The 20,603-nt window shown below is 40.2% G+C and overlaps 1 protein-coding gene across 1 annotated transcript in view; it reads right to left on the reverse strand.

The window, feature by feature from the left end:
- Positions 1-20,603, reverse strand: part of LOC146829996 (uncharacterized) — a 99,060-nt gene that overhangs the window by 29,214 nt on the left and 49,243 nt on the right. The window contains exons 12-15 of the mRNA XM_085603680.1: positions 13,577-13,717; positions 11,511-11,651; positions 7,064-7,204; positions 4,969-5,109 (exon numbers count right to left, since the gene is read on the reverse strand). Of these exons, the coding sequence (XP_085459806.1) occupies positions 4,969-5,109; positions 7,064-7,204; positions 11,511-11,651; positions 13,577-13,717 (564 nt within the window). The remainder of the gene's footprint in view (positions 1-4,968; positions 5,110-7,063; positions 7,205-11,510; positions 11,652-13,576; positions 13,718-20,603) is intronic.

The raw sequence follows: 20,603 nt of genomic DNA on the forward strand, positions 1-20,603 counted from the left end.
ATACATGGCTCCCCTCTGACTTTTCGGGAACATGTTACATAACATTCTTGCTTCCCCCAACGTATTCTGCACCCTCAGACCATCACAGACACAGATATGGTAGAGGCGTATTTGATGCCAAAGACACAGCTGGCCAGGAGGGAGGAGATTTCTGGAAAGGATTCATTCCCTTCTGGGGACCAATGATTAACAGCGGAAACATTAGGCGATTAGTTCACGTGGTTGAGACAACCATCGATGTTACTGCAGGTGCCTTAAGTAACATCACTGCAGAACTCTGAGCGGACCGTCTCATGACGTTACAAAACAGAATTGCGCTAGATGTGATCCTAGCAGACCGAGGAGGAGTCTGTAAATTAATTGGATCAAGCTGCTGTATATACATTCCTGATGACGCCCTGACTGTATATCAGGCCATGTCAAAATTACATACCATCTCCGCATCGATCCATCAGGACGAAGGAGATTGGTCCCTCATGGGATGGTTATGGGGATTGTTATCTACCTGGGGATGGAAGATACTAACATTCCTTGGAGCAATTCTGGCCATCATATTCTCTTGTTGCTTGTGCATACACTGTGGTCCTGCTATCTGTGGTCTGTTCGCTACCTTATGTGTATCAAAGCCTGTAACCCAACAAACAGAGAATAGTAAGATGATGGTCCAGCAACAGTTAAACGACCTTATGGCAATTGATATCGACTCCGACTCAGACTAACATGAGCCCAGTCATTGTGTTATTGCCTGAGTAATGGCAAAAGGAGGGTCTGAGGTTCTGAAATTTGTCGTTTCTCGATCGTACCCAGACTCCATCTTGTGTTTTCCGCCATCTTAGGTTGCCCTCACTCAGGCAGCTGGTAAACGAGATGTTTTTGTCATTTCTGCCCTTGCGTGTCAGGTAGCCTTTCGTCCCGTGTTTATTAACTAGTGTCAGGGTCTGGCCGAATACACTAATTCATGTCTGAGCTGGATAACCCCCGCCCGAACTATCTGTTAGCTCACACCATTCTTTCCTCTCGCTCATCTTATCTACTGCCCTTCGCTACACATCTCATGCATTCTCCGGCCTCACAACTGTTCTTCTAGAACATACAACCATGTTTTCTCTCCTTGTAAACTGTATCATGTGGATTCTCTTTGCAATTTGCTTAAAGGGGCCAGCAACAAACATCACCTGGAACGCGAGTCAGTTTTTAGCTTAAACCATTGTTGGTAACATTTGCCGATGTCTCAAATTCTATATGTTTTCGGGTTATCCATTGTATGCATTGTATTTCACTGTATAAAAGCCTGTGCGCCACGGAATTAAGGAGCAGTCTCTTGTGAATCCATCCCTGTGTGACTTCACGGACAACTGTCCTAGCTGCAGCTAATAAAACTCGATCTTTTATGCCAGACGGAGTGTCCAGTGTCTCTGTATTGCAAGGCAGGAGAACTAGAGGATTTCAGGCGTACTCTGCGCCGCTTGGCCCTTAATGGTCAGGTTCCTCACACCAGGGCAGTAAGCAGGGGTGAAGGAAATCTTAGTCTTCTCCTATCACCACTATTTTTCATGTTTTTAACTTAGCCAGATAGCCCAGGATTTTTTTTTCCGAATGGGGACACATCAGAGCTAGTTATAACCTTCATTGCACTTTTCTTCGGTGATCTCAATTAATATGTTAGCATTGTTTTTCTCACCCATTTGCTCCACCCCAGGCTATGGTCTGCGCAAGGGTGTATTGAAGGAAGCCCAATATAGAAGCATGTCACAATTTTCTAAATGAGGGCAGTATTTTCTCACTGAGCATGTGCTACCTTTGTTAATACATTTCCCTACTCCTTTGTATGTGTTGTGTTTAGTGTATTTAGGCCGGGTGGAAGTGCTTGCTAGCGTCACTCAAGCTGCTTGAAGGGCACACTTGGTGCCCTCCTTGCATAGTCTAGTTCAAACCAGCTCAGAAAGCCATTGGCTCCTGCTCTGGCATGAAACTGGACAAAGGACATGGGTGTATCCTCCCCACTATCCAACTCCTCGCCTGGGAAGGAACCTTAAATCATCCCATCCCTTTCCTTAGGGTACTTAAGGGCTTACCTGAGGGTGGGTCCCTGGATTTGAAGTGATACAAGATTCATTTCAAGACACCACTTCTACTTTGACCGTTTGGGCAGTCTGGATTTCGCTGAACTTTACTCTGGGCATCCAGGCTGCAACTGGGAAGAATCCTGCTGCTTCTAATCTCGTTGCCCTACTTGTCTGCTGCAATGCATGTTCTTGTGCTCCATAAGGGACCCAAGATCTTCATCCTCACCGCATCACTTGCATCGTGGGCTTGCTCCTTTGATGGGCTGCACTAGGTTCTCTTGCAGTTCCAGTGTTCCGCCCTCTTGTCCTTTTGAGGGTCACCTTTGAATTCTGTGGGCTCCCCTGATTGCTCGGTGCCTGCTTTGACTCCCCTGCTTGTGGTGAGTCACCTAGACCTTGCTGGTTCCGACACTGCTCCTTCTTCACTTTCCACATTGTTTGCAGTTGCCAAGGTTTGTTGGTGCTCTCGATGGACACCGACCCCTCAACTCTCCACATACAAGGTGGGACAGCTGATGAACAGCTCCTGGTCTTCCTAGTCTTCTACAACATTGCCTGGTCTTCACAGCTGCAGCTACAAGGTCACCGTCATCTCTCCTTCTTTACCAGACATCAGTGGGCATTCATCTTCCGTGCCTCCTGGTCTCTTCTGAGTGGCATAGGCTCTATCCCCTCGGCTTGCAGGTACTTCTCAGCTTGAATCCACCTTTGGGTTACACTGGACACTTTCACCTTCTCCAGCAGCGTCTTCTTCCTGAAGTCCTCCTTTGAGTTCGACTGCGGTTTCCGAGACCACTTCACTCCTATGCACCTCTCTTCCCTGGGATAGGTAACCTGGTTCCTAAGGTATCCATTGGTGGGGTGGCTCTCCAACCTTCTGTCTTTCACAGGGTTTCTTCAGTGTCCACTGTAGAGGGTCCTTCTTTAAAATTGCAACCTCGTCTTTCTCAATGACTTGCATTGATACTGCGGTTGTGTTCCTACTCTGCACACGGCCTCCATGGGGCTCCTGGTTACTTACCCCGGGTGGTTCATTGGTCCCCGGCACTTCTGCATCTTCTGGGTTGTGGTTCACACATGACTATTTTACAATATGGTTTGGTCTCCCCCTGGTGACCTCTATTGAAAACTATTGTCTGCATTTTGTTTATCTGCAGCTTGGAGATATCGGTATGTGTTAGTGAGTGTCTTATAATAAATACATATTTTTATGAATACAATGTGTGGTTCTTTTTCACTTAATCTATACCTATAAGATTATGTTCTGGTGAAACAATCTGCCTTACACTCCTTCTGGATTAATCCTAAAGGCTGCTCTCCACAGCTACCACTTACAGAGGATTCTAAGGTTGTATAAGACAACTAAAATCACCACAGGGGTTGTCTGGATTCGTGCAGGGTGCCCACTTATATAAGTGAACAAGGACAGTCACAAGAGTAGCCATGCTCTTTACAGATACCCCTATAACATAACATAACATAACATAACATCTGGAATTATGTGTCAGTCAAGGACCATTTAATGCAACAGAAGCAGCTAAATTATGCAGCTAAAAAGGCAAATCATCTATATATTACAACACATTTCTGGCAGTATTATTCCTCTACATTGTAATTTTAACACATATTAATATTGCTTCAGCGACAGTGTCTCCTAATTTGCTCCAGTTTAACACAGGATTATAGCATTTTGCAGCTTTGGCACTGTGTTTAATGCTTTCTTTCAGTAAAGTTTGATCCTTCTGAGATAGATGAAAATTACATTGTGATTTAAATTGCAAGTGTTCATCCATACGTCTTAAATGTCTCCTGGTCACTCCTGAGTGACATAGACTCTGTCCCCTCTGCTTTCAGGTACTCTTCTTCAAGAATCAACATTTGCATTCCCACAGCCAGTATCATCTCTTCCAGCAACAGCACTTTTCTGGAGTTCTCCATTCGGTTCAACAGTGGTTTCAGACACCACTTCACACCTATGCACCCGGCTTCCCTGGTATAGGTAATGTGGGTACTAGGGTATCCACGGGTAAGGTGCCTCTTCAACCTTCTGTCTTTTATGGTGTTTCTTCAGGGTCCACTGGGAAAGGTCCTTAATATTTAACAATCCAACCGCGACTTACACGTAGAGTTGTACGAAGCCCGCGGTCGTGTTCCCAAACTGCAAGCGCTCTCCGGGGGGTCCCTATCTACTCACCTTGGGTGGTTTCCTTGGTGTCCCAGCGATTCTATGCCCTCTCGAAATTGTCCTTATTCGAGTCGTGATTTTTATACCACTTTCTTAGTATATAGTTAGGTCCCCATCTGGGGCCAACTGTGCCTTAGTGCTATTTACTGTGATTTATTTGCTAAAGTATTGTGTGATTTGTGTTTATCTCCATGTAGGAGATACTGTAACATACTAGATAGTGTTATATAATAAATACATATTTTTAATAATACTTTGTGGTTCTTTTTCATTTAATCTATACTATAAGATTGCATTCTGGTAAAACAAGCTGCTTTACACTCCTGCAAGACTTAGCCTGAAGGCTGCTCTCCACAGCAGTTAGAGAGCTTTAACGGTTGTCTAAGACCTCTCAAATCACCATAATGGTTGTCTGGACTGATGCAAGGTGCCCACTTGAATTAGTGGACATCATATACCAGGCCAGCTTCTCACAGAAGGCCTTACTGGTGATATCAACTCTGAATTATTCACAGTCAAAGTTTCCTGTACTGCATAGATAGTATGGTGGAGGCCATTGTGTCAGTAGTCTCTTATGTGAATTTGGCATGTACTCCACAAAGAGGGGCATTTCGCTGTCCAAATCTAGTCAATCATTTGATATTTCAAAATAGCCTCAATTGTTTTACAATAAAACGGAAATTGAAAACACAGACATCCTTCTTCTTAGCACCTTACCATTTAGCTCAAGATGATTGAAGCACCAGATGGTTCCCGGTTTACTGTCATCATAGCAGCAGCCTTTTACAATGCACTGATCTTTGGTGATTCCTCCGTAGCCACAATTGACTCTTGATTTTGGTTCAATGGCACATTCAACTGTGGAAATCACATTTGTTTACATAAAAGATACATCTTGCAATCACAGGTTAGCAAATGAAACTGCAGATTGTCTATCAAAATCCATCAGGTTGAATTTATATTATGCGTAAATCATTTGAAGATATGTTGGCAAATCCAGAGATTACACACATGGTGGTGCATTTTCCTTCTCTGCCAAGACAGAGTTGGAAACTCCAACAAAGATAGAGTTGTCCTGCATCAGTACTTTTATTTTCACCTAAGGAGATCTAAGCACCATGGACAAAGATACTTCAATGGAAAATCCACTAATGCCCTCCTCTGCCAGTGGATTTTCTGCGCTAGTGGAATTTCCACCTCAAAGTGTGGACACTACAGATGCACCCACAAAGTGGGAGTACACTGCCAATGACTGCATGTCTACTCTGCCAAACATGCTGGGTGAAGTAAATGTTACTAATCCTGAAGTGAAAGGCGACTCCCTTTGTTCAGCAGACTGCCACAGTAATGTCTCTAAAAGGGTTAGTGGCAGATCCATCACTCAGATCAGGCAACTGATATTCTAGTTTTAGCATCATTTACTCAACAATGACACCATGGGTGAAGCAGCTGGAGTATTTTACGTCGTGGAATATCAGCCATATGCAGCACCCGAAAGTGTCTATGCAGCTAGAAGTCCACGAAGGAAATCAACCATTTCCTGTGAGATTTTTTTTACTGTCATCCTCAAAATGAGAAGGTAAGTATCTTACATTAATGCAACAATATTTTCCTCTAGAAATCTGCTGAAAAGTCTTCCTTACACTGGACGAATACATTACAGTTATGTCCTGAGCAAACTAGCGCTTCAATAATTGGCAGAAAAATGAGATGAGCTGTTCTGGGTAATGTGCAGTGGGTTACATATGCGCCAGATTCAGAGACTCTCGTCTCTTTACATTTTAGAATTATTGCTCATTTCCTACAAAGCACTCATTACACAGGTGTTTTATTTAATCCTACTGTTCACTAAGACTTTTTCCAAATTCAAATTATCATTCTCTTTGTGTAGATATTTCTCAAATTGGCTATCTTACGAATATTTACCTGATATCATCTGACAAAGTTGTTTTGGGTATTTTCTGTTATTTCATTGGGAAGACTGGGAAAGGGTCCCTAATTTTTAAAACTCCACCGCGACTTATGCGTACGGTTGTACGGAGCCCGCAGTAGTGTTCCCACAGTGCATGCACTCTCCGGGGGGGTCCCCATCTCTTCACCTTGGGTGGTTCCTTGGGGTCCCAGCGATTCTACTTCCTCTCGACATTGTCCTGACTCAAGTCGTGGTTCTTATACGACTTTCTTAGTATATGGTTTGATCCCCTCTCGGGACCAATGTGGATTAGTGCTATTTACTGTGATTTATTTGCTAAAGTATTGTGTTCTTTGTGTCTATCTCGGTGTAAGAGATTTTGTAACGTACTAGATAGTTTCATATAATAAATACCTAATATTAAAAATATTTTCTGTGGTTCTTTTCCATTTAATCTATCCTATAAGATTGCATTCTGGAAGGAAAAGCTGCTTTATACTCCTTCAAGACTTAGCCTGAAGGCTGCTCTCCACAGCTACCACTTAGAGAGCTTTAACGGTTGTCTAAGACCTCTTAAATCACCATAAGGGTTGTCTGGACTGGTGCAAAGTGCCCACATACATTAGTGGACATCATATACCAGGCCAGCTTCTCACAGAAGGCCATAGAAGTGATTACAACTCCGAAATACTCAAAGTCAAACTTTTACTGTACTGCATAGATAGTATGCTGCAGGCCATTGTGTCAGTAGTTTCTTATGTGAATTTGGCATGTGTTCCACAAAGAGGTGTATTTCGCTGTTCAAATCTAGTCAATCATTTGATATTTCAAAATATCCTCAACTGTTTTACAAGAAACCGGAAATCGAAAACACAGACGTCCTTCTTCTTAGCTACTTACCGTTCGGTTGAAGTGGATTGAAGCACCAGATGGTTCCCGGTTTGCTGTCGTCATAGCAGCAGCCTTTTACCTTACACTGCTCTTTGGTGATTCCTCCGTAGCCGCAATTGACTCTTGATTTTGGCTCAATGGCACATTCGACTGTGGAAAACACATTTGTTTACATAAAAAATACATCTTGCAATCACAGGTTAGCAAATGAAACTGCAGATTGTCTATCAAATTCCATCAGGTTGAATTTATATTATACATAACTCTATTGTAGATATGTTGGCAAATCCAGAGATTACACACATTGTGGTACATTTTCCTTCTCTGCCAAGACAGAGTTGAAAACTCCAACGAAGATAGAGTTGTCCTGCGTCAGTAGTTGTATTTTCACCTAAGCAGATCTAAGCACCATGGACAAAGACACTTCAATGGAAAATCCACAAATGCCCTCCTCTGCCAGAGGAATTTCTATCTTAAAGTGTGGACACTACAGATGCCCCCACAAAGTGGGAGTACACTGCCAATGACTGCATGTCTACTTCGCCAAACATGCTGGGTGAAGTAGATGATACTAATCCTTAAGTGAAAGTCCTCTCCCTTTGCTCAGCAGACTGCCACAGGAATGACTCCAACAGACATAGAGACAGATCCCTCACTCACATCAGGCAACTGATATTCAACTGCTTTTAGCATCATTTACTCAACAAGGACACCATGGGTGAAGCAGCTGGAGTATTTTATGTGGTGGAATATCAGCCATATGCAGCACCCCAAATTGCCAATGCAGCTAGAAGTTCATGCAGGGAATCAACCATTTCCTGTCCGATATTATTTCCTGTCCTCCTCCAAATGAGATTGTAAGTCTATTACATAAATACAATAATAGTTTCCTTTAGAAATCTGCTGAATAGCACTCTTTAAATTAGACAAATACTTTACAGTTCTGTCCTGAGCAAACTAGTGCTGCAATAATTGTTAGAAAAATGAGATGAGCTGTTCTGGGGAATGTGTAGTGGGTTACATATGTGTCAGATTAAAAGCCTCTCATCACTTTACATTTTAGAATTATTGCTCATATCCTACAAAGCACTCAATGCAAAGCTGTTTTATTTAGTTCTATTTTTCACTAAGATTTTTCAAAATTCAAATTATCTTTCGCTTTGAGTAGATATTTCTCAAATTGGCTATTTTACGAATATTTACCTGATGTCATCTGACAAATTTGTTTTCAGGATTTTCTGTTATATCATTGTGGCATACAATGCTTGCTCAGTTAAACGTCATATTTGAAAGCATGGACATTTGAAATATTGTCTCGCGCAGCATCTTCAAAGCCCAATCACAGTTGAAATTTGACGTGGTAAAGAAAAGTTTAGCGTGAAACTCTACCTTTCTGAATCTTTGTTGTAAGTTTAGCAAAGGTAGATGTGAATCACTATGATTGTTGTTCTAGTCCAAGATATTTTTAAACTAGCATGCTGTTTAGGCTTAAAGAGGAGAAATGTATCTATTTCTCCCTGTGACTTACTTTGAAGCAAGTATGATGCATTCCACATCCCATATAGAAAAAGGAAAATGCCTTTAAGGATTGGTTTTGGGCAGGAAGGTTTTCCTTCAGGCAGAAAAACATTTCCTAATGTGAGGCAGGCTCACTTTGCTTCCAATAATACCTTCATGGATTCCAGGCACAAGAAAAAGTAGGCAGCAGAAATTCACCACATCTCTGTAAATATGGTGCTTTATTGATGTCTCAATAAAACGTAATGCAGCCACTGAGTTGCCTTGCTGCACTGCATGAAATGTTTATAAACCTGGATCTTTGATCCTGTCAGTGAAAAGGACCAGACTTATTACTTGATTTTCAAATGTGTTTCTCCCAGTTTAAAACTCATTTTAATAAAGATTTGGACTCTATAGGGTTTAATTACAAAGTAATGCTGATTAAGCCATGTAGTACTTCTCTGGTACTCATTTATACATGCACATTTGCATTTGTGCCAAAACACTCAAAACTGGAATAAAAATTAAACATTCACAGTCTATTCATACAAAAAGTAAAAATATAATGAACTGAGCCCTATTTCCAATTTCATTGACAGGCAGTTGGACAATATAGAACTAAAAACAAACACATGTAAAAGTATGTAAAACATAACGTTTAATGTTACTTCCCAGACCAATAAACTCTTTTGTGACTCTTGTGATGTGTTTGAGTCACTAACTGATATTGATAACTAACTGATAGGAATCAGCTATGACTAATGGTTATTGAACAAGCAGCTGGTTTATGTGCAGAGACTGTAACATCTGTAATGAAGCAGGACAACCCACAGTTTTGGGCAGGGTTTGTTAAATGTGTGCAGCAAGCTGATGGGAAATGATTTTTGCCCTTTAGAAATGGATCATCAGCAAATGAGTATTCATTTGGACAAAATACAGTAGCTGACATGACTTTTTTTTTATATAGTTAAACAATTTTGTCAATGTGACTTTTTAGGTCCAAAGACTTATTTATGACGCTGCAAATATATTATATCTTAATATTATATCAATTGTGTGAAGTCTGCTGAGCCTGCTGCCATCTGAGTTGTGACTGTGCGTGTGGAGCGACCAGGTAGAGGAGGAGCTACCCTACCCTGCCCGCCCTGCGGCCCATTTCGCACTGAAAAGTATGCCACTGTCTTGCGGTGCTGGTGAAGTCTGTAGAGCCTTCTGCCATCTAGGGTGCCATTCTGTGTGTGGAGCAACCAAGGAAAGGTAGAACTACACTTCCAAGCATGCCCTGCGGTACCTCTCATGCTGAAAATTGTGCCGCTGTCCCGCGGCAACAGACGCATGCTGCCCACGGCAAGGGCGTACCCGTCCACATCTGGCAGATCCCAGAAGAGCCTGGGCTGGGCCACCAAACATGGCTCTCGGAATAATGCTATGGGGTTTTGATGTAAACTAATTTGCTGAAGCATAAATGCTGCAGATACTGTAGTCCTTACATTCTTTCATTATTGTTTGGGTCTGCTGTCATACAATCAAAAGGAATGTTTTACCCATATATCTGGTACTGTTCTCATAAGGTTTGCTCCTTGGTTTATGTGTCGTCTGGTTATCTGAAAGAGGTCTCTTTGGAATATGGGCAAATGGAAGGCTAAGGGTAGCCCTAATGAAGTCCCTCAAAGCAGCCAAAAAGATTGCATCACTCACACCAGCGAACTGTGTGGCTATTGATATACCAAACGTTAACACAAGAAGTTCGGAAGTTTACTTAGTGGCTGTGATAATTTATCCAAATCAAGGTGGGGAGTGGCTGGTAGTTTCCTGAAGTAGAAACTGTAGAGGAAATCTACATTATATCTCCGACCCGTAATCAAAATATTGACCGTAATGTAGAACCTAGAGGCATAACTAACAATGAGATGGTGGTGTACAACTCTCCAACAGTAACAACAGTAACAAGTGATTCTGCCAAAACCAATTCTAACTTTTGACTAACTGTGGCTCTTGATATTGCATGTGCTAATGTGTTTGATCCCGCTGCTCCTTTGAGCTCAGAAGTTAAAGACACTGATTGTGGGTGAATTAGTGATATTATAAATTCTCATACTAGGGATAAGGCTAAGAAAGTGAATGGGAGCTGTACATCAAATATAGGTAACATGGGTGCTATGGTAGGCATGAGTGAGGTACCTCTCCAACCTTTTATCTTCTACAGTTTTTCTTCAGGGTCCACTGGGAAGGGTCTTTCATTTTTAAAATTCCTATCCTGACTCTATAATTCCTATACTCCTCTCAAAATTGTCCTGACTCGAGTCGTGGTTCTTATACCACTTTCTTAGTATGTGGTTTGGTCACACCCTTGGTCCCACTGTGCATTAATGCTATTTACTGTGATTTCTTTGCAAAAGTATTTCGTGCTTTGTGTCTATCTCGATATAGGAGATACTGTAACATACTAGATAGTGTCATATAATAAATGCATATTTAAAAAAATAATTTATGTGGTTCATTTTCATTCAATCTATACTATAAGATTGCATTCTTGTAAAACAACCTGCTTTACACTCCTTCAAAACTTAGCCTGAAGGCTGCTCCCCACCACTATCACTTAGAGAGCTTCTGAGGTTGTCTAAGACCTCTTACATCACCATAAGTGTTGTCTGGACCGGTGCAAGGTGCCCACTTACATTAGTTGACATCATATACCAGGCACGCTTCTTACAGAAGGTCATACAGGTGATGCCAACTCCGAATTATTCAAAGTCAAACTTTACTGTACCACATAGAGAGTGTGGTGGAGACCATTGTGTTAGTAGTTTCTTATGTGAATTTGGCATGTGTTCCATAAAGAGGAGAATTTCGGTGTCAAAATCTAGTTAATCATTTGATATTTCAAAATAGCCTCAATTGTTTTGCAATAAAACGGAAATTGAAAACACAGACGTCCTTCTTCTTAGCACCTTACCATTTGGCTGAAGAGGATTGAAGCACCAGATGGTTCCCGGTTTGCTGTCATCATAGCAGCAGCCTTTTACATTGCACTGCTCTTTGGTGATTCCTTCGTAGCCACAGTTGACTCTTGATTTTGGTTCAATGGCACATTTGACTGTGGAAAACACGTTTGTTTACATAAAAGATACATCTTGCAATCACAGGTTAGCAAATGAAACTGGAGATTGTCTATCAAATCCATCAGGTTGAATTTATATTATACATAACTCTACTGTAGATCTGTGAGCAAAATCCAGAGATTAGACACATTGTGGTGCATTTTCCTTCTCTGCCAAGACAGAGTTGGAAACTCCAACAAAGATAGAGTTTTCCTGCATCAGTAGTTGTATCTTCACCTAAGGAGATCTAAGCACTATGGACAAAGACACTTCAATGGAAAATCCACAAATGCCCTCCTCTGCCAGTGGATTTTCTGCGCTAGTGGAATTTCTATCTTAAAGTGTGGACACTACAGATGCCCCCACAAAGTGGGAGTACACTGCCAATGACTGCATGTCTACTCTGTCAAACATGCTGGGTGAAGTAAATGTTACTAATCCTTAAGTGAAAGGCGACTCCCTTTGTTCAGCAGACTGCCACAGTAATGTCTCTAACAGAGTTAGTGGCAGATCCATCTCTCAGATCAGGCAACTGATATTCAACTAGTTTTAGCATCATTTACTCAACAATGACACCATGGGTGAAGCGGCTGGAGTATTTTACGTCGTGGAATATCAGCTATATGCAGCACCCCAAATTAGCTATGCAGCTAAAAGTCCATGAAGGAAATCAACCATTTCCTGTGAGAAGGTAAGTCTCTTACATTAATGCAACAATATTTTCCTCTAGAAATCTGCTGAAAAGTCCTCCTTACACTGGACGAATACGTTACAGTTATGTCCTGAGCAAACTAGTGCTGCAATAATTGGCAGAAAAATGAGATGAGCTGTTCTGGGCAATGTGTAGTGGGGTACATATGCGTCAGATTCAGAGACTCTCGTCTCTTTACATTTTAGAATGATGGCTCATTTCCTACAAAGCACTAATTACACAGGTGTTTTATTTAATCCTACTGTTCACTAAGACTTTTTCAAAATTCAAATTATCATTCTCTTTATATAGATATTTCTCAAATTGGCTATCTTACGAATATTTACCTGACGTCATCTGACAAAGTTGTTTTGGGTATTTTCTGTAATATCATTTGGAAGACAGGGAAGGGTCCTTAATCTTTAAAACTCCACCGCGACTTATGCGTAGAGTTGTACCGAGCCCGCAGTAGTGTTCCCACAGTGCATGCACTCTCCGGGGGGTCCCTATCTACTCACCTTTGGTGGTTCCTTGGAGTCCCATCGGTTCTATATCCTCTCGACATTGTCCTGACTCGAGTTGTGGTTCTTATACGACTTTCTTAGTATATGTTTTGATCCCCTCTGGGGCCCACTGTGCATTAGTGCTATTAACTGTGATTTCTTTGCTAAAGTATTGTGTGCTTTGTGTCTATCTCGGTTTAGGAACTTTTGTAATTTACTAGATAGTGTCATATAATATATACATATTATTAAAAATACTTTGTGTGGTTCTTTTCCATTTAATCTATCCTATAAGATTGCATTCTGATAAAACACACTGCTTTATACTCCTTCAAGACTTAGCCTGAAGGCTGCTCACCACAGCTACTACTTAGAGAGCTTTATCAGTTGTCCAAGACCTCTTAAATCACCATAAGGGTTGTATGGACTGGTGCACGGTGCCCGCTTACATTAGTGGACATCATATACCAGGCCAGCTTATCACAGAAGGCCATAGAAGTGATACCAACTTCGAAGTATTCAAAGTTAAACTTTCCTGTACTGCATAGAGAGTATGCTGGAGGCCATTGTGTCAGTAGTTTCTTATGTGAATTTGGCATGTGTTCTACAAAGAGGGGTATTTCGCTGTTCAAATCTAGTCAATCATTTAATATTTCACAATATCCTCAACTGCTTTACAAGAAACCGGAAATTGAAAACACAGACTTCCTTCTTCTTAGCACCTTACCGTTCGGCTGAAGTGGATTGAAGCACCAGATGGTTCCCGGTTTGCTGTCGTCATAGCAGCAGCCTTTTACATTGCACTGCTCTTTGGTGATTCCTCCGAAGCCACAATTGACTCTTGATTTTGATTCAATGGCACATTTGACTGTGGAAAACACATTTGTTTACACAAAAAATACATCTTGCAATCACAGGTTAGCAAATGAAACTGCAGATTGTCTATCAAAATCCATCAGGTTGAATTTATATTATGCGTAAATAAATTGTAGATATGTTGGCAAATCCAGAGATTACACACATTGTGATGCATTTTCCTTCTCTGCCTAGACAGAGTTGGAAACTCCAACAAAGGTAGAGTTGTCCTGCATCAGCAGCTGTCTTTTCCCCTAAGCAGATCTAAGCAGTATGGACAAAGACACTTCAATGGAAAATCCACAAATGCCCTCCTCTGCCAGTGGATTTTCTGCGCTAGTGGAATTTGCATCTCAAGGTTTGGACACTACAGATGCACCCACAAAGTGGGAGTACACTGCCAATGACTGCATGTTTACTCTGCCTAACATGCTGGGTGAAGTAGATGATACTAAGCCTTAAGTGAAAGTCCACTCCCTTTGTTCAGCAGACTGCCACAGCAATGACTCTAACAGAGTTAGTGGCAGATCCATCACTCAGATCAGGAAACTGATATTCAACTACTTTTAGCATCATTTACTTAACAATGGAACCATGGGTGAAGCGGCTGAAGTATTTTATGTCGTGGAATATCAGCCAGATGCAGCACCCAAATTGCCAATGCAGCTAGAAGGTCACGCAGGAAATCAACCATTTCCTGTGAGATTTCTTTTACTGTCATCCTTAAAATGAAATAAAGATTTGGACTCTATAGGGTTTAATTACAAAGTAATACTGAGTAAGCCATGTAGTACTTCTCTGGTACTAAATTTATACATGCACATTGAAATTTGTGCCAAAACACTCAAAACTGAAATAAAAATTAAACATTCACAGTCTTTTCATACAAAAAGTAAAAATATAATGAACTGAGCCCTATTTCCAATTTCATTGACAGGCAGTTGGACGATTTAGAACTAAAAACAAACACATGTAAAAGTAGGTAAAACATAACGTTTAATGTTACTTCCCAGACCAATAAACTCTTTTGTGACTCTTGTGATGTGTTTGAGTCACTAACTGATATTGATAACTAACTGATAGGAATCAGCTATGAATAATGATTATTGAACAAGCAACTGGTTTGTGTGCAGAGACTGTAACATCTGTAATGAAGCATGACAACCCACAGTTTCGGGCAGGGTTTGTTAAATGTATGCAGCAAGCTGATGGGAAATGAGTTTAGCCCTTTAGAAATGGATCATCAAGGGGCGTGGCTTCGGAGCCTCGGAAGATGACAGCTATTTCCGGGAGCTCCGTCGAGACGTGAGGTAGCAATTCTTCTCCACAAACTTCGGAACCGCATGATTTAGCGGTCGGAACTTGGGCTTGTCAGAATGCTACCACTATTTGCGCATAGGGTGAGACCAGCGGACATATTTTTATAATTATTTGTTACCTCACCGTCGCGGCTGCCATTTTGTTTTTTCAGCGCTCCTATGCTTCCCGCCTGAGGCTGTGAGACGGTGCTTGTTAGCAACTAAATGCCCGTTTTCACTATTGCAGCCTACTTCTTTCATTTTTGGTCAGCGTTTATGTTATTTGATCCCTGGTGATGTTCGCACTGATGCCTTTTCAACTAATGTGGTTTCTGTTGCTGTTGAACACCATTTATTTCACTTCACTCCTGGATTTTTAGGCTGATACCGCCTGGACTAGAGTTCTTTAATTTTCTTTTTATTTCTTCACCAGTTTGGCTCTGTTTCTGTTTGGGGGACTCTGAGTGACTCCATTATTATAATCTTTTCTATTCGTTGCATATAAAGTGTCTCTCTTCACACTGCCACATATGACAATGTCTCGCACTAATTGTAGTGGTGCTCTTCCTTCTAATGAGGCGGGTTTAGAGGTCTACAATCCTTTTGACCTCCTACAGGATCACATCGATGATAATCTCAAAGACTCTGTTGGTTCCAAGACTTCTACTCCACCTACTCCTCGTCTAAGCGCTAAACAAGGCTCCAAAATACCTTCTGCGTCTACTTCAGGCAAATGAGTGAAAGCTAACCCACCTTCTCCTACTAATTCATCATCCTTAATATCCATGGCGCTCCTTCTTGATGAAATTTGTGCTCTCAAACCACATATGGTTGAAACCAACACCCGACTTCAGAATCTGGAAGCCAGTTGGGGACCTAGAATTGCATGTTGATTCTGTTCAAGGACTTACAAATCAAGTTCCTCTCATCTCTAAAGAGATAGAACAACTTAAACAACAGATTGAGAATTTAGAAAACCGCAACAGGCACAATAACCTACGCATTTACGGATTAGTTGAAGGACTTGAAGGCTCTAATCCAATTTCCTTTTTTCAGTCTTTTTTGCCAACTCTTCTAGGTCTTCCTGAAACCCCTTCATTGAATATCCAACAGGCGCATCGTCTAGGTCAGATAGCTCGTTCTTCATCATCATCTACTAAACCGAGAGGAATTATTTCGTATTTTTTGGAGTGTACAGATTTACTCAGAGTTCTCCATGCTGCCAAGCAACGTGGAAAAATTTCTTGGAATGATTCTAATCTCTTTTTTGCTCAGGATTATGCCAAGACAACTGCTGAACATCGGAAAAGGTTCTTGGAGGTGAGACCTGTGTTACGTAGCCTAAATGCACGTTATGGTTTGTTCCACCCATGTCTCTTCAAAGTGACTTATAATAATAAAACAACTAGTTATGAAGATCCAGCGCTCCTCCAACAATTTTTGAACAACTGCAGAACGGAGTCCATGGAAGTGCCTCAGCCATGACAGACCTATTTATTTCAGAAGTATCTGTTTGTTTTGTCCTTAGTGATGATTAATTTCCTTCCTAATGTATTATGTAGCATTATGTTCCTTTTTCTTCCTTTCATCAGGTTGCGGTCTTGTGGTTCCTCGTCGTTTCTTGTTCTCTTCAGCTTGCCTGGAAGATGTCCCCTCCTTACCGTCTCGTCCTGAGATCTTCCGTTCAGTGTCTTATCTCCCTTATGTGGCTTCACCAACCCCGTTCTTCTTCTTTTCTTGTGGTATGCCTTTTTGTTACCATATTTTTTCATCAAATGTTTGTTTCGCTTTGTCCCTTTGTTTTTTGTTATGCGTGTTCCTTTTTACCTTTCCTTTCTATTATTTTTTCCTTTCACTTCCATTTCTGGTCCTTTTTCTATCTCTGGTATTTCTCTTCTTGCTCACCTCTAATTCTCTCTTTTACTATTTTATACTTTTATACTTTCAATCTCCTTATTTCATTACTCTTTCTTATTTCATATTTTTCTGCTTTATTCTGTCAATGTTCCTCTAGTTGCAACTTCAATCTCCCAAATTATTATATGATGTTTTATTTTTTACTCTTGTACATAATTGGCTTTCTCACAGCTTTCTTGTTATAATTTATATATTTAGATGTTGTTAAATATACTTTCTTGGAATGTGAAAGGTGTGGGTTCCCCCATTAAGCGACGAGTTTTATCTCATTTAGCAACCTTGAAAGAGACATTGTGTTATTGCAAGAAATTCATATAAAAGATGTTGAAGTTAACAAATTACGCCGTAATTGGGTGGGCCATGTTTTTGCGTCTCCTGGTTCAGGGAAACGTAACGGTGTTGCTATTCTCTGCCATAAGCGGTTAAATATCAAACTTATAAACCAAGACAACGATTCTGATGGTAGATGGGTTGCTGTATCTTTATTGATTGATAAAATCCCTTTAACTATTTTTAATTTGTATGCTCCCACTATACAAGACAAATTGTTTTGGCCCCAGATTCTTGCTTCACTGATGCAATATACTGATGATTATCTCATTTTAGGGGGTGATTGTAACATGATTATGGATCCTATTTTAGATAGAAGGTCCAATTCCCATTTCTCACCCTCTCTCATGCACACTCAATTTACCTCTACTATATCTCAAAGATCTCTTGTTGACTCCTGGAGACTCTGCCACCCTACACTTCAAGAGTACATGTACTACTCACCTGCTCATACTTCCCAATCCCGGATTGACTATATTTGTATTTCCAAAGCCTTGACCCAACAGATTACCCATTCTGATATAGGCTCTATTTTAATTTCTGATCATGCTCCAGTTTCCTTACGCCTAGACTTACTCCCCCCCATAAAAGGTACTAGGAGATGGAGGTTTAATAATTCTCTCCTATTGGATCCCAAATTAACTCCAGCCTTCCTTGATTTTTCATCCCTATTTTTTACAGAAAACGAATCTCCTCTGATATCCCCTCAATTGTTATAAGACACTTTTAAGGCTGCTTCTAGAGATTTCATTATTTCATTTGTCTCCCATAAAAGACGCACAGCCTCTCATTCCTTACAATCAATTAAAACGCAAATTAAACAATTGGAACATTCTTATTACTTAACTAAATCTCAATCAGACTTGGATAAACTTCTTAAGGCCAAATTCTCTTTTAATAAACTCTCCACGGAATCTTCAAATTTATATTTACTTAAATCTAGTGCTAAATATTATAGCGCACAAAATAAAGCTGGCAACCTTCTTGCCAATTATCTTAAAGTTAAAAGAGAACGCACAAAAATTGAATCTATTGTCACCTCATCCAATATCACACTTCATAAAGATGAAGATATTCTGTCGGAGTTCACTAAATTTTATCAAAATCTTTATACTCCGGAATCTCCTCCCTTATTATCTGACATCGATCATTATTGGTCCTCTATTCCCTCTCCTTCCTTTCCAGAAATAGATTTTACCTCCTTATAAGCGGATATATTTCCTAAAGATATTCTGGAATCCATTCAGGTGCTTAAAAAAGGCAAATCTCCTGGGCCAGATGGCTTCACGATAGAATTCTATTTACATTTTTCCAATATGCTTGTTCCTAAACTTCACCAATTATTTTCATTTTTTATATCGTACAAAAAATCTGAAGGCTCCTTTCAGGAGGCCTTAATCTGTCTTCTTCCCAAAGATAAAAAGGATCATACTTTATGTAAAAATTATAGACCTATTTCTTTAATCAACCTGTATTACAAAATATTTGCAAAAATTCTAGCGCTTCGTCTCAACAAAATTGTACCTAAACTAATTGGTAAAGAACAATGTGGTTTTATTAAGGGTCGTCACCTTTCTGACAATACTTGTCTCTTTTTCAATGTAAGTCCCATTCCTATCAATATTCATTAGCTGCTGTTGCATTAGATGCTGAAAAAGCATTTGACGGGGTTAATTGGCAATTTATATTCTCAACTCTTGTTTGGTTTGGTTTTGGCCCGAAATTTCTTTCTTATATTTCATTATTATATTCCTTTCCTAGATCTTTTATCTTAGCTAACGGCCTTGTTTCTTCTTCGTTTCCCCTCTTCAGAGGTGTCAGACAAGGATGTCCTCTTTCTCCTCTTCTTTTTATTTTGGCATTAAAACCTTTCTTAACAAAAATTCAAATGAATAAAGATATTACCTGCTTCCCTTATGGGGATAAACATCTGAAAATTTCTTCTTATGCAGACGATATTCTTTTATTCATTTCTAACCCCCAAACCTCTATTCCATCCTTTTTATCAGAAGTTTCTGATTTTGCGATCAGGTTGTATCAGGTTACAAACTTAGGGGCATATCAACAACAACCGGCGATAATTATCGCTCAGCGCTCTTAGCGTGAGTATAATTATCGCCGGCTAGCGTGAATTTTTATCGCTGAGATAGCGTGCTATTAGCAACGCTTATCTCAATAGCGATAAAAATTCTCACGCTAACAGGCTAACGTGAGATTATCGCTGGAAACCCAGCGATAATCTCACGTTACCTTGTTGATAGGGACAGGCAAACTTAGCCATGATATCCTCCTTCCATAGGATATCATGGCTAAGTCAGAAAAATACCAGACGTAAAAAAGCAGCGTTAACCGCGGTTAGCGCTGCTTTTTTTGTCTCTAACAGGGTTAGCGACATTCTTGATAATAGGAGAAATGTCGCTTAGCGACATTTCTCCTATTATTTTACTCTGGAACGCCCCCTTTGCATCTCATTAGAGATGCAAGGGGAAGCGTAGAGTAAAAGGGTGCTAACATGCAAATTTGCATGTTAGCACCCTGTTGTTGATAGAGCGCTAGTTTTATCTCTCCTTTTTTGGCTTTTAAAGCCAAAAAAGCAGAGATAAAGCCCTTGTTGATATGCCCCAATATGTGGATAAATGTGAAATTCTCCCTCTAAATAAATTTTGTTTCCATGCAGATTTTTTGGCTTCTTCTTTTCACTGGAGTCCGATTAAGATCAAATACTTAGGTTTATGGTTCAAATCCTCTATTAAAGACACTGTAACACTAAATATAAAAAATCTACAAACGACTCTAAATGACTCTACAACTCGTTGGCATCCCTCGTTTTTATCCTGGTGGGGTAGACTAGACTATTAAAATGATGTTAGTTCCAATAATTTTGTTTTACCTCTCTAATCTTCCAGTTAATATTCCTAAATCCTGCTATAAAAGTATTTACTCTACATTATCAAAATTCTTATGGCAAAATAAGAAAGCTAGGATGTCATTTGCTAAACTTAAATGTCCTAAACATTTGGGTGGAGTTAATTTTCCGGATTTCTCTGCATATCACACTTCATTTTTTCTTAATCATTCTGTTTCCTTATTATCTAATCATGTGTCTGATCTCACCTCTCAACCATTGTGGGTAGAGGTTGAATCCTCCTTCTTTCACCCTTTCACTTTTGAAGAATTTGTTTCATTATCCCATATTCCCAAGAAATTCTCTCTCCCTATTCTTAAAAACTCTCGAAAAATGTTTTCTCCTCTCTTCCTGGATGGTATAGACGATCACTCACGTTTCTTACAATCCCCTATTTGGTATAACCCCCCTATTAAAGTTAGAAATACGACACTTTTTTGGAAAGAATG

Source organism: Triturus cristatus, chromosome 5_1, assembly GCF_964204655.1.
Source record: "Triturus cristatus chromosome 5_1, aTriCri1.1, whole genome shotgun sequence".
Classification (NCBI taxonomy): Eukaryota; Metazoa; Chordata; class Amphibia; order Caudata; family Salamandridae; genus Triturus; species Triturus cristatus.